Source organism: Oncorhynchus clarkii, chromosome 9 (genome assembly GCF_045791955.1).
Source record: "Oncorhynchus clarkii lewisi isolate Uvic-CL-2024 chromosome 9, UVic_Ocla_1.0, whole genome shotgun sequence".
NCBI classification, from domain to species: domain Eukaryota; kingdom Metazoa; phylum Chordata; class Actinopteri; order Salmoniformes; family Salmonidae; genus Oncorhynchus; species Oncorhynchus clarkii.
The window spans coordinates 5,068,802-5,083,685 of NC_092155.1; the positions used below are offsets into that span (position 1 = coordinate 5,068,802).

At 50.6% G+C, this 14,884-nt stretch overlaps 2 protein-coding genes across 3 annotated transcripts in view; both read right to left on the reverse strand.

The window, feature by feature from the left end:
* The window catches only part of LOC139417061 (protein phosphatase methylesterase 1-like), a 45,276-nt gene extending 38,113 nt beyond the window's left edge, over window positions 1–7,163 (reverse strand). Inside the window, exon 1 of the mRNA XM_071166310.1 lies at window positions 6,943–7,163. Coding sequence (XP_071022411.1) covers window positions 6,943–7,163 — 221 coding nt within the window. The remainder of the gene's footprint in view (window positions 1–6,942) is intronic.
* Window positions 1–14,884, reverse strand: part of LOC139415792 (galactose-specific lectin nattectin-like) — a 1,187,935-nt gene that overhangs the window by 765,938 nt on the left and 407,113 nt on the right. The gene's annotated exons all lie outside the window — the stretch shown is intronic.

Here is a 14,884-nt window from a genome sequence, read left to right on the forward strand (position 1 = left end):
ATACACAGAGTTAGTGTGGTGGTGGTGGTGGTGGGGGGGGGGGGGGGGACACCGCTGAGTAACTGGTAGAGGAGAATACACAGAGTTAGTGTGGTGGGGGGGGGGGGGGGGGACACCGCTGAGTAACTGGTAGAGGAGAATACACAGAGTTAGTGTGGTGGTGGTGGGGGGGGGGGGACACCGCTGAGTAACTGGTAGAGGAGAATACACAGAGTTAGTGTGGTGGTGGTGGTGGGGGGGGGGGGGGGGGGGGGGACACCGCTGAGTAACTGGTAGAGGAGAATACACAGAGTTAGTGTGGTGGTGGTGGGGGGGGGGGGGGGACACCGCTGAGTAACTGGTAGAGGAGAATACACAGAGTTAGTGTGGTGGTGGCGGGGGGGGGGACACCGCTGAGTAACTGGTAGAGGAGAATACACAGAGTTAGTGTGGTGGTGGTGGTGGGGACACCGCTGAGTAACTGGTAGAGGAGAATACACAGAGTTAGTGTGGTGGTGGTGGGGGGGGGGGGGACACCGCTGAGTAACTGGTAGAGGAGAATACACAGAGTTAGTGTGGTGGGGGGGGGGGGGGGGGGGGGGACACCGCTGAGTAACTGGTAGAGGAGAATACACAGAGTTAGTGTGGTGGTGGTGAGGGGGGGGGGGGGGGGGACACCGCTGAGTAACTGGTAGAGGAGAATACACAGAGTTAGTGTGGTGGTGGTGGTGGGGACACCGCTGAGTAACTGGTAGAGGAGAATACACAGAGTTAGTGTGGTGGTGGTGGGGGGGGGGGGGGACACCGCTGAGTAACTGGTAGAGGAGAATACACAGAGTTAGTGTGGTGGGGGGGGGGGGGGGGGGACACCGCTGAGTAACTGGTAGAGGAGAATACACAGAGTTAGTGTGGTGGTGGTGGTGGGGGGGGGGGGGGACACCGCTGAGTAACTGGTAGAGGAGAATACACAGAGTTAGTGTGGTGGTGGTGGGGGGGGGGGGGACACCGCTGAGTAACTGGTAGAGGAGAATACACAGAGTTAGTGTGGTGGTGGTGGTGGGGGGGGGGGGCACCGCTGAGTAACTGGTAGAGGAGAATACACAGAGTTAGTGTGGTGGGGGGGGGGGGGGGGGACACCGCTGAGTAACTGGTAGAGGAGAATACACAGAGTTAGTGTGGTGGTGGTGGTGGGGACACCGCTGAGTAACTGGTAGAGGAGAATACACAGAGTTAGTGTGGTGGTGGTGGGGGGGGGGGGGGGACACCGCTGAGTAACTGGTAGAGGAGAATACACAGAGTTAGTGTGGTGGGGGGGGGGGGGACACCGCTGAGTAACTGGTAGAGGAGAATACACAGAGTTAGTGTGGTGGTGGTGGTGGGGGGGGGGGGACACCGCTGAGTAACTGGTAGAGGAGAATACACAGAGTTAGTGTGGTGGTGGGGGGGGGGGGACACCGCTGAGTAACTGGTAGAGGAGAATACACAGAGTTAGTGTGGTGGTGGGGGGGGGGGGACACACCGCTGAGTAACTGGTAGAGGAGAATACACAGAGTTAGTGTGGTGGTGGGGGGGGGGGGACACCGCTGAGTAACTGGTAGAGGAGAATACACAGAGTTAGTGTGGTGGGGGGGGGGGGGGGGGACACCGCTGAGTAACTGGTAGAGGAGAATACACAGAGTTAGTGTGGTGGTGGGGGGGGGGGGGGGTGGGGGGGGGACACCGCTCAGTAACTGGTAGAGGAGAATACACAGAGTTAGTGTGGTGGTGGGGGGGGGGTGGGGGGGACACCGCTGAGTAACTGGTAGAGGAGAATACACAGAGTTAGTGTGGTGGTGGTGGTGGTGGGGGGGGGGGGGGGGGGGACCGCTGAGTAACTGGTAGAGGAGAATACACAGAGTTAGTGTGGTGGGGGGGGGGGGGGGGACACCGCTGAGTAACTGGTAGAGGAGAATACACAGAGTTAGTGTGGTGGTGGGGGGGGACACCGCTGAGTAACTGGTAGAGGAGAATACACAGAGTTAGTGTGGTGGTGGGGGGGGGGACACCGCTGAGTAACTGGTAGAGGAGAATACACAGAGTTAGTGTGGTGGTGGTGGTGGGGGGGGGGGGGGGGACACCGCTGAGTAACTGGTAGAGGAGAATACACAGAGTTAGTGTGGTGGGGGGGTGGGGGGGGGGGGGACACCGCTGAGTAACTGGTAGAGGAGAATACACAGAGTTAGTGTGGTGGTGGTGGTGGTGGTGGGGGGGGGGGGGGGGGGGGGGACACCGCTGAGTAACTGGTAGAGGAGAATACACAGAGTTAGTGAGTAACTGGGGGGGGGGGGGACACCGCTGAGTAACTGGTAGAGGAGAATACACAGAGTTAGTGTGGTGGTGGGGGGGGGGGGACACCGCTGAGTAACTGGTAGAGGAGAATACACAGAGTTAGTGTGGTGGTGGGGGGGGGGGGGGGGGGACACCGCTGAGTAACTGGTAGAGGAGAATACACAGAGTTAGTGTGGTGGTGGGGGGGGGGGGGGGACACCGCTGAGTAACTGGTAGAGGAGAATACACAGAGTTAGTGTGGTGGGGGGGGGGGGGGGGGGGACACCGCTGAGTAACTGGTAGAGGAGAATACACAGAGTTAGTGAGTAACTGGGGGGGGGGGGGACACCGCTGAGTAACTGGTAGAGGAGAATACACAGAGTTAGTGTGGTGGTGGGGGGGGGGGACACCGCTGAGTAACTGGTAGAGGAGAATACACAGAGTTAGTGTGGTGGTGGGGGGGGGGGGGGGGGGGCACCGCTGAGTAACTGGTAGAGGAGAATACACAGAGTTAGTGTGGTGGTGGGGGGGGGGGGGACACCGCTGAGTAACTGGTAGAGGAGAATACACAGAGTTAGTGTGGTGGTGGTGGGGGGGGGGACACCGCTGAGTAACTGGTAGAGGAGAATACACAGAGTTAGTGTGGTGGTGGGGGGGGGGGGACACACCGCTGAGTAACTGGTAGAGGAGAATACACAGAGTTAGTGTGGTGGTGGGGGGGGGGGGACACCGCTGAGTAACTGGTAGAGGAGAATACACAGAGTTAGTGTGGTGGTGGTGGTGGGGGGGGGGGGGGACACCGCTGAGTAACTGGTAGAGGAGAATACACAGAGTTAGTGTGGTAGGGGGGGGGGGGGGGGGGGGGGGGGGGGGGACACCGCTGAGTAACTGGTAGAGGAGAATACACAGAGTTAGTGTGGTGGTGGGGGGGGGGGGGACACCGCTGAGTAACTGGTAGAGGAGAATACACAGAGTTAGTGTGGTGGTGGGGGGGGGGGGACACCGCTGAGTAACTGGTAGAGGAGAATACACAGAGTTAGTGTGGTGGTGGTGGTGGGGGGGGGGGGGGGGGGACACCGCTGAGTAACTGGTAGAGGAGAATACACAGAGTTAGTGTGGTGGGGGGGGGGGGGGGGGGGGGGCACCGCTGAGTAACTGGTAGAGGAGAATACACAGAGTTAGTGTGGTGGTGGTGGGGGGGGGGGGGGGGACACCGCTGAGTAACTGGTAGAGGAGAATACACAGAGTTAGTGTGGTGGTGGTGGTGGTGGTGGTGGGGACACCGCTGAGTAACTGGTAGAGGAGAATACACAGAGTTAGTGTGGTGGTGGTGGGGGGGGGGGGACACCGCTGAGTAACTGGTAGAGGAGAATACACAGAGTTAGTGTGGTGGGGGGGGGGGGGGGACACCGCTGAGTAACTGGTAGAGGAGAATACACAGAGTTAGTGTGGTGGGGGGGGGGGGGGGGGACACCGCTGAGTAACTGGTAGAGGAGAATACACAGAGTTAGTGTGGTGGTGGGGGGGGGGGGGGACACCGCTGAGTAACTGGTAGAGGAGAATACACAGAGTTAGTGTGGTGGTGGGGGGGGGGGGGACACACCGCTGAGTAACTGGTAGAGGAGAATACACAGAGTTAGTGTGGTGGTGGGGGGGGGGGGACACCGCTGAGTAACTGGTAGAGGAGAATACACAGAGTTAGTGTGGTGGTGGTGGGGGGGGGGACACCGCTGAGTAACTGGTAGAGGAGAATACACAGAGTTAGTGTGGTGGGGGGGGGGGGGGGGGGGGGACACCGCTGAGTAACTGGTAGAGGAGAATACACAGAGTTAGTGTGGTGGTGGTGGTGGTGGTGGTGGGGGGGGGGGGGGGGGGACACCGCTGAGTAACTGGTAGAGGAGAATACACAGAGTTAGTGTGGTGGTGGGGGGGGGGGGGGCACCGCTGAGTAACTGGTAGAGGAGAATACACAGAGTTAGTGTGGTGGGGGGGGGGGGGGGGGGGGGGGGGGACACCGCTGAGTAACTGGTAGAGGAGAATACACAGAGTTAGTGTGGTGGGGGGGGGGGGGACACCGCTGAGTAACTGGTAGAGGAGAATACACAGAGTTAGTGTGGTGGTGGGGGGGGGGTGGGGGGGGGACACCGCTGAGTAACTGGTAGAGGAGAATACACAGAGTTAGTGTGGTGGTGGGGGGGGGGTGGGGGGGACACCGCTGAGTAACTGGTAGAGGAGAATACACAGAGTTAGTGTGGTGGTGGTGGTGGTGGGGGGGGGGGGGGGGGGACACCGCTGAGTAACTGGTAGAGGAGAATACACAGAGTTAGTGTGGTGGTGGGGGGGGGGACACCGCTGAGTAACTGGTAGAGGAGAATACACAGAGTTAGTGTGGTGGTGGTGGTGGGGGGGGGGGGGGGGGGACACCGCTGAGTAACTGGTAGAGGAGAATACACAGAGTTAGTGTGGTGGTGGTGGTGGTGGTGGTGGGGGGGGGGGGGGGGACACACCGCTGAGTAACTGGTAGAGGAGAATACACAGAGTTAGTGTGGTGGTGGGGGGGGGGGGGGACACCGCTGAGTAACTGGTAGAGGAGAATACACAGAGTTAGTGTGGTGGTGGTGGGGGGGGGGGACACCGCTGAGTAACTGGTAGAGGAGAATACACAGAGTTAGTGTGGTGGGGGGGGGGGGGGGGGGGGGGGGGGGCACCGCTGAGTAACTGGTAGAGGAGAATACACAGAGTTAGTGTGGTGGTGGGGGGGGGGGGGGGACACCGCTGAGTAACTGGTAGAGGAGAATACACAGAGTTAGTGTGGTGGTGGGGGGGGGGGGGGACACCGCTGAGTAACTGGTAGAGGAGAATACACAGAGTTAGTGTGGTGGTGGGGGGGGGGGGACACCGCTGAGTAACTGGTAGAGGAGAATACACAGAGTTAGTGTGGTGGTGGTGGGGGGGGGGGGACACCGCTGAGTAACTGGTAGAGGAGAATACACAGAGTTAGTGTGGTGGTGGTGGGGGGGGGGGGACACCGCTGAGTAACTGGTAGAGGAGAATACACAGAGTTAGTGTGGTGGGGGGGGGGGGGGGGGACACCGCTGAGTAACTGGTAGAGGAGAATACACAGAGTTAGTGTGGTGGTGGTGGTGGTGGTGGTGGGGGGGGGGGGGGGGGGGGGGGGACACCGCTGAGTAACTGGTAGAGGAGAATACACAGAGTTAGTGTGGTGGTGGGGGGGGGGGTGGGGGGGGGACACCGCTGAGTAACTGGTAGAGGAGAATACACAGAGTTAGTGTGGTGGTGGGGGGGGGGGTGGGGGGGACACCGCTGAGTAACTGGTAGAGGAGAATACACAGAGTTAGTGTGGTGGTGGTGGTGGTGGGGGGGGGGGGGGGGGGGGGGGGGGAGACACCGCTGAGTAACTGGTAGAGGAGAATACACAGAGTTAGTGTGGTGGGGGGGGGGGGGGGGGGGGGGGGCACCGCTGAGTAACTGGTAGAGGAGAATACACAGAGTTAGTGTGGTGGTGGGGGGGACACCGCTGAGTAACTGGTAGAGGAGAATACACAGAGTTAGTGTGGTGGTGGGGGGGGGGGACACCGCTGAGTAACTGGTAGAGGAGAATACACAGAGTTAGTGTGGTGGTGGTGGTGGTGGTGGTGGGGGGGGGGGGGGGGGGGGGACACCGCTGAGTAACTGGTAGAGGAGAATACACAGAGTTAGTGTGGTGGGGGGGGGGGGGGGGACACCGCTGAGTAACTGGTAGAGGAGAATACACAGAGTTAGTGTGGTGGGGGGGGGGGGGTAACGTGTGTCTGTGTGGCAGTGGGTAGGGGGGGTGTAACGTGTGTGTGTGTGGTTGTGGGGGGGGGGGGGGGGGTGTAACGTGTGTGTGTGTGTGTGTGTGGGGGGGTGTAACGTGTGTGTGTGTGTGTGTGTGTGTGTGTGTGTGTGTGTGTGTGTGTGGTGGTGGGGGGGGGGGTGTAAAATCTAATTTTATTTGTCACATGCGCCAAATACAACAGGGGTAGACTTTCCAACAATGCGGAGTTCAAAATGAGCTAAATTAAAAAGCTAATAGTAACACATTGCCTGTGTGTGTGTGTGTGTGTGTGTGTGTGTGTGTGTGTGTGTGTGTGTAGCCTGTCTGTGAAATGTGGATCTGATATGATTGATAACTCTCACAACAACCCATTTTAAAGACGGTGAACTACATTAGTTATCAGCTTCCTGCCGATGATTCTATCCCATTCTAGAAAGCAGACAGAACCCTCTAGATTAGCACACTAGACTACAACACAGACAGAACTCTCGAGAACACAGAACATTAGAACACAGACGGAACACTTAGTTTGAAACACAAAACACTAGACTAGTACACAGACAGAACCCTCTAGAACACAGAACACTAGACTTTAATATAGACAGAACCCTCTAGAACACAGAACACTAGACTATAATATAGACAGAACCCTCTAGAACACAGAACACTAGACTAGAACAGAGACAGAACACTCAAGATTAAAACAGCTGAACACTCTAGAACACAAACCACACTAGACTATAACATTTGACAGAACGCTCAGGAAACAGGAAACACTTTAGAACACAGAACACTGGATAGAACGCAGACAGAACCCCTTCTAGAATATAACTCACTTCTCTGTGTCGAAGCTGTCCTCCCACATCCTCCTGGGTGGCAGTGGACAGGTGTCAGGCTCAGCCTGTGTCTCTGGCTGGGGGTCCTCCGGTACTTTCAGGGGCTCTGCTACAGGCAGCGTAGGGTCTGCAGCAGGGTGTGGTAGCTGAGGGTAATCTGCCGACTGTGGGGCTCCTAGACCTAGAGAACTAGTCTCCACCTCACTGCGTACCTCTGCCATCGACCAAATGACATCTAACAGTGTGGCACGAAGCCTAAGTACCCACCAAGTACACTACAAGTACCTGACAGGACAATGCGTGGGATTTGTCCCAAATGGCACCCTATTCCCTATATATTGCACTACTTTTGACCAGAGTCATCGGGTCAAGCAGCGCATTATATAAGGAAGAAGTGCACTATATAGGGAATATGCTACCATTTGGGATACAGTCTTAGACAGATGGTGAGGACAGGTAGCATCTGGGATAGAGCGTCCTATTGGTTAAGGGCCCTGGGGAGTGTGTGACCTAGGTGACTGCTGACCAATGGTGTACCTCCAGAGAAGGCTGTGTGAGACGGTATGATGTGCTGGGAGAGGATTCTAGAACTAAGGGATGATTTTAAAATCTAACGTTTGGGAATTAAAGGGGAAATCAGCAGTTGTTACATAATAAAATTTAAAAAACTTCATTATATATATATTCATAGATTGTTGAAGAATATAACTTATAAATGCCTCATGATCTCAGTTCAACTGTCACACTCCATCAGAACCCCCCCCCCAAAAAAAACTTGTTTTACTCCAATGTTTGAAAACAAAGTAAATATAAACAAACACTAACAAAACATGGTTAAATTATCATAACGAGCTTTTCTTAGTCCTGAGGGGTCACAGCCAGCCGTTATCCCAACTCCCCCTTCTGGGGGCGGGGTCACAGCCAGCCGTTATCCCAACTCCCCCTTCTGGGGGCGGGGTCACAGCCAGCCGTTATCCCAACTCACCCTTCTGGGGGCGGGGTCACAGCCAGCCGTTATCCCAACTCCCCCTTCTGGGGGCGGGGTCACAGCCAGCCGTTATCCCAACTCACCCTTCTGGGGGCGGGGTCACAGCCAGCCGTTATCCCAACTCCCTCTTCTGGGTGCGGGGTCACAGCCAGCCGTTATCCCAACTCCCTATCCTGGGGGCGGGGTCACAGCCAGCCGTTATCCCAACTCCCCCTTCTGGAGGCGGGGTCACAGCCAGCCGTCATCCCAACTCCCCCTTCTGGGGGCGGGGTCACAGACAGCCTTTATCCCAATTCCCCCTTCTGGGGAAGGAGTCACAGCCAGCCTTTATCCCAATTCCCCCTCATGGGTGCGGGGTCACAGCCAGACATTATCCCAACTCCTCCTTCTGGGGGGCAGTTACCAGCCGTTACCAACGGCAACCCTGGAGCAATTAGAGTCATGTTTCTAGGGTAGATGGGCAAATTTTTCACCTTGTTGGATCAGGGATTTGAACGAGCAACATCTTAGTTACTGGTCTAGTGCTCTAACTGTTAGGCCACCTGCTGGCCATATCATGACCGGTCAGACCTAGCATTCATACATTACTCCAGCCCCATCCCTCAGTTTTTTTTTTTTTACCAAAACAGGGGCGGGGAACATGATTTGTTATTGTTTCTACTGCCCATTGCCCCTTTAATGAAGGATTTCATAAATTGTGAGTATGATTTTTTTTAAATACCAGATAGATATACAGTTGAAGTCAGAAGTTTACACACACCTCTAGCCAAATACATTTCAACTCAGTTTTTCACAATTCTTTATATTTAATCCTAGTAAATATTCCCTGTCTTAGGTCCGTTAGGATCACCACTTTATTTTAAGAATGTGAAATGTCAGAATAATAGTAGAGAGAATGACTTATTTCAATTTTTTTTTTTTTTTCATCACATTGCCAGTGGGTCAGAAGTTTACATACACTCAATTAGTATTTGGTAGCATTGCCTTTAAATTGTTGAACTTGGGTCAAACGTTTCGGGTAGCCTTCCACAAGCTTCCCACAATAAGTTGGGTGAATTTTGGTCCATTCCTCCTGACAGAGCTGGTGTAACTGAGTCAGGTTTGTAGGCCTCCTTACTCGCACACCGTTTTTCAGTTCTGCCCACAAATGTTCTATAGGATTGAAGTCAGGGCTTTGTGATGGCCACTCCAATACCTTGACTTTGTTGTCCTTAAGCCATTTTGCCACAACTTTGGAAGTCTGCTTGGGGTCATTGTCCATTTGGAAGACCCATTTGCGACCAAGCTTTAACTTCCTGATTGATGTCTTGAGATGTTGCTTCAATATGTCCACATAATTTTCCTGCCTCATGATGCCGTCTATTTTGTGAAGTGCACCAGTCCCTCCTGCAGCAAAGCACCCCCACAACATGATGCTGCCACCCCCATGCTTCACGGTTGGGATGGTGTTCTTCGGCTTGCAAGCGTCCCCCTTTTTCCTCCAAACATAACGATGGTTATTATGGCCAAACAGTTCTATTTTTCGTTTCATCAGACCAGAGGACATTTCTCCAAAAAGTACAATCTTTGTCCTCATGTGCAGTTGAAAACCTGTAGTCTGGCTTTTTTATGGCGATTTTGGAGCAGTGGCTTCTTCCTTGCTGAGCGGCCTTTCAGGTTATGTCGATATAGGACTTTTACTGTGGATATAGATAGTTTTGTACCTGTTTCCTCCAGCATCTTCACAAGGTCCTTTGCTGTTGTTCTGGGATTGATTTCCACTTTTCGCACCAAAGTACGTTCATCTCTAGGAGACAGAACGCGACTCCTTGCTCAGTGGTATGACGGATGGTGTTTATACTTGTGTACTATTGTTTGTACAGATGAACGTGGTACCGTCAGGCATTTGGAAATTGCTCCCAAGGATGAACCAGTGGACCAACTTGTGGAGGTCTATAATTTTTTTCTGAGGTCTTGGCTGATTTCTTTAGATTTTCCCATGATGTCAAGCAAAGAGGCACCGAGTTTGAAGGTAGGCCTTGAAATACATCCACAGGTAAACCTCCAATTGACTCAGATGATGCCAATTAGTCTATCAGAAGCTTCTAAAGCCATGGTATCATTTTCTAGAATTTTTCAAGCTGTTTAAAGGCACAGTCAACTTAGTGTATGTAAACTTCTGACCCACTGGAATTGTGATACAGTGGATTATATGTGAAATAATCTGTCTGTAAACAATTGTTGGAAAAACGACCTGTGTCATGCACCAAGTAGATGTCCTACCCGACTTGACAAAACTATAGTTTGTTAACAAGATATTAGTGGAGTGGTTGAAAAACGAGTTTTAATGACTCCAACCTAAGTTTATGTAAACTTCAGACATCAACTGTAGAAACCAAGAGAGACAGAAAGCCCTTATGATAAACTTTTAAGAAGAAAGCTGTTGTTGTGGGGAAGAATATATTTCATGGCCCTAGAACATTCTCATAGTCACACACACACACACACACACACACACACACACACACACACACAGGTGGTCGTGACAGTCGTGGCTGGTTTCTAAGCAACAGCAGCCCTGTTAGTATATACAGGATGACGGCAGAGAGAGGAGATACAACGGCCTGGAAATTCACATCACAGAGACATAATACCTTCATTCAAATACAAACATATACATATCTTTCCATCTCAATGCACAGATAAACAGTGAAGAATGGGTGTAGGATTTGGGTTGTCACGTCTACTCCATCTCTTCCCCTCCGGCGTTAGACGTCGCCGGTACACCGTTCCTGGGATCCATCATTACGTTATGATACTCACCTGGACTCCATTACCTCCCTCCCTTTAATCTGATACTCCATTACCTCCTTCCTCAGTCTGTTCCTGGGATCCATCATTACGTTATGATACTCACCTGGACTCCATTACCTCCCTCCCTTTAATCTGATACTCCATTACCTCCTTCCTCAGTCTGTTCCTGGGATCCATCATTACGTTATGACACTCACCTAGACTCCATTACCTCCCTCCCTGGGGTTCCTTCCTCAGTCTGTTCCTGGGATCCATCATTACGTTATGACACTCACCTAGACTCCATTACCTCCCTCCCTGGGGTTCCTTCCTCAGTCTGTTCCTGGGATCCATCATTACGTTATGATACTCACCTGGACTCCATTACCTCCCTCCCTTTAATCTGATACTCCATTACCTCCTTCCTCAGTCTGTTCCTGGGATCCATCATTACGTTATGACACTCACCTGGACTCCATTACCTCCCTCCCTGGGGTTCCTTCCTCAGTCGGTTCCTGGGATCCATCATTACGTTATGACACTCACCTGGACTCCATTACCTCCCTCCCTGGGGTTCCTTCCTCAGTCGGTTCCTGTGTTCATGCGTCAGCGTCACTGTTATTGTCGTCTCGTTTCGTGTTTGTTGATGTCTTATTAAATCTTATTCACCTGCACCTGCTTCTCGACTCACAGCGTCTCCGTTACAGTGGTGTGATTTGGGTTGGTTTTGATAAGCCAATAGGTTCAACTTCAAGCTGGTGTGATTTGGGTTGGTTTTGATAAACCAATAGGTTCAACTTCAAGCTGGTGTGATTTGGGTTGGTTTTGATAAGCCAATAGGTTCAACTTCAAGCTGGTGTGATTTGGGTTGGTTTTGATAAGCCAGTAGGTTCAACTTCAAGCTGGTGTGATTTGGGTTGGTTTTGATAAGCCAATAGGTTAAACTTCAAGCTGGTGTGATTTGGGTTGGTGTTGATAAGCCAATAGGTTCAACTTCAATGTGGTGTGATTTGGGTTGGTGTTGATAAGCCAATAGGTTAAACTTCAAGCTGGTGTGATTTGGGTTGGTGTTGATAAGCCAATAGGTTCAACTTCAATGTGGTGTGATTTGGGTTGGTGTTGATAAGCCAATAGGTTAAACTTCAAGCTGGTGTGATTTGGGTTGGTGTTGATAAGCCAATAGGTTCAACTTCAATGTGGTGTGATTTGGGTTGGTGTTGATAAGCCAATAGGTTAAACTTCAAGCTGGTGTGATTTGAGTAATAATAGGTTTATATAAACCGGTAAACTACAGCATCGAGGAGGTCTAGGGGCTTCGTTTAGGTTCTATTGATGTTGCAGTGTTACTTCCTACTTCCTACTTCCTGTTTCTTCTGCTTAGGGGGAAATGTAATTTATTTATTACAAAGCTAAAAGTTTCAAAACCAAATAGTCAAGTTGTCTAATTAATTATACATTCAACCCAAGAAGAAGAAGAGAATAGAGAAATGTCATGATTTAAAATTCAGACAGAATATAAAATAATAAAATAGAATTGAACGGTCCTATATTGATAGGTAGTAGCACCAGTGTCGGCCCGTCATTCAGGGCAGGTAGCGCAGAGCCCCACCTGTGTTGCGCCCCACCTGTGTTGAGCCCCACCTGTGTTGAGCCCCACCTGTGTTGAGCCCCACCTGTGTTGAGCCCCACCTGTCCACCCAAAGATTATAATATACACAGAACCAGTCAAAAGATTGGACACACCTACTACATTGTAGAATAATAGTGAAAATATCAAAACTATGAAATAACACATATGGAATCATGTGGTAACCAAAAAAAGTGTTAAACAAATCATAATATATTTTATATTTGAGATTCTTCAAAGTTGCCACCCTTTGCCTTAATGACAGCTTTGCACACTCTCGACATTCTCTCAACCAGCTCCACCTGGAATGCTTTTCCAACAGTCTTGAAGGAGTTCCCACATACGCTGAGCATTTGTTGGCTGCTTTTCCTTCACTTTGCCGTCCAACTTATCCCAAACCATCTCAATTGGGTTGAGGTCGGGTGATTGTAGAGGCCAGGTCATCTGATGAAGCACTCCATCACTCTCCTTCTTGGTCAAACAGCCCTTACACAGCCTGGAGGTGTGTTGGGTCATTGTCCTGTTGAAAAACAAATGATAGTCCCACTAAGCGCAAACCAGATGGGATGGTGTACTGCTGCAGAATGCTGTGGTAGCCATGTTGGTTAAGTGTGCCTTGAATTCTAAATAAATCACAGGGTGTCACCAGCAAAGCAGCATCACACCTCCTCCTCCACGCTTCATGGAAATACACAATGCTGTGGTAGCCATGCTTGATTGTTTTTGCGACTGCACTTGAAGAAACTTTAAAAGTTCTTGACATTTTACGGATTGACTGACCTTCATGTCAGTGCTTTCTGTGGTGGTGGGGCAGCCAGCAGAAAAATACGGAGCGTAGGGGTTGGTAATGTTCTGTAGTTGCGCCATGATTGGCTCAGTGTTCTGTCACTCATGGGGACACCACGTCACCTCAAAATCTACGGGGAGAGCTCGAAAATTCAAACCCCACGGGTGCTGCCATAGAGTTACATTAGAAGTGCCCATCCAAGAAGGCTCATAGTCATTGGCCAAAGATAAAATGATATCTACCGTAGCTTTGTACCTGTACATGCCAACGTCATACTTTCAAAATCGTAGCTAGCAAGCTAGACAAGCAATCATCATCATGAATCAATTTGACAATCTACTGGCAAATCCTTTTCAATCCATGAAAATAAATTATAAAACGTATCGGTGCTCATCGGCCATTGGACATAAACATTACACAAGTTGGAAATCGCAAATTCAGCAATGAGTGGTTTTAAAGGAATCAGTGGCTAACTGCAAGCATTGCAAAGCAATCATTAGCCTGCTATTCAGTGGAGTGGGTGTGTGGTCCAGGTCTGGGTTTAAGGGTCTCTTTTCCAAGCTTAAAAGGATAAACATTCACATCTATCACAATGGGCCCGAAAAGGTTGAATACATTGTCCATGCTGTCAATCCAGCATGACTTCTGCCGCTTTTCAAGACAACTGAGAACTCGGGAAAAAAACGAGCTCCGACTGGGAAAATAGGTTTTGAACGGTCATCCAACTCTGAATTCCAAGTCGAGAACTCTGGCCTCTTTCTAGAGCTCCGATCTGAAGATCACCGACGTCATGATTCAACCTTGTTTTTTTCCCCCACAGTGCCCAGTTGTCTTGGAAGCACCATACGTGCAGAGAATGCCAGACTTTAATGCCAAAATTTGATCGCTGTGAGAACAGCACAACAAGGTGAGTCCAAAAATGTCTTGTATGCTGCTGCATAAATGATGTAATATACCAGGGAGATGTGTATACTGTAGCTAAGAGAGTAATACTAAGTGTATGTTGTGCAGTAATATACCAGGGAGATGTGTAGACTGTAGCTAAGAGAGTAATACTAAGTGTATGTTGTGCAGTAATATGCCAGGGAGATGTGTAGACTGTAGCTAAGAGAGTAATACTAAGTGTATGTTGTGCAGTAATATACCAGGGAGATATGTATACTGTAGCTAAGAGAGTAATACTAAGTGTATGTTGTGCAGTAATATGCCAGGGAGATATGTAGACTGTAGCTAAGAAAGTAATACTACGTGTATGTTGTGCAGTAATATACCAGGGAGATATGTAGACTGTAGATAGGAAAGTAATACTACGTGTATGTTGTGCAGTAATATACCAGGGAGATATGTAGACTGTAGCTAAGAAAGTAATACTACGTGTATGTTGTGCAGTAATATACCAGGGAGATATGTAGACTGTAGATAGGAAAGTAATACTAAGTGTATGTTGTGCAGTAATATACCAGGGAGATATGTAGACTGTAGCTAAGAAAGTAATACTACGTGTATGTTGTGCAGTAATATATCAGGGAGATATGTATACTGTAGTAATACTAAGTGTATGTTGTGCAGTAATATATCAGGGAGATATGTAGACTGTAGTAATACTAAGTGTATGTTGTGCAGTAATATACCAGGGAGATATGTAGACTGTAGCTAAGAAAGTAATACTACGTGTATGTTGTAAAGTGAGCTGTTAGGATGTGCTTCGCCCTAATCATTTGGTCCCTTTCATTACTTCGCCTACTGTTCTAACTTGGTGGTGTACATG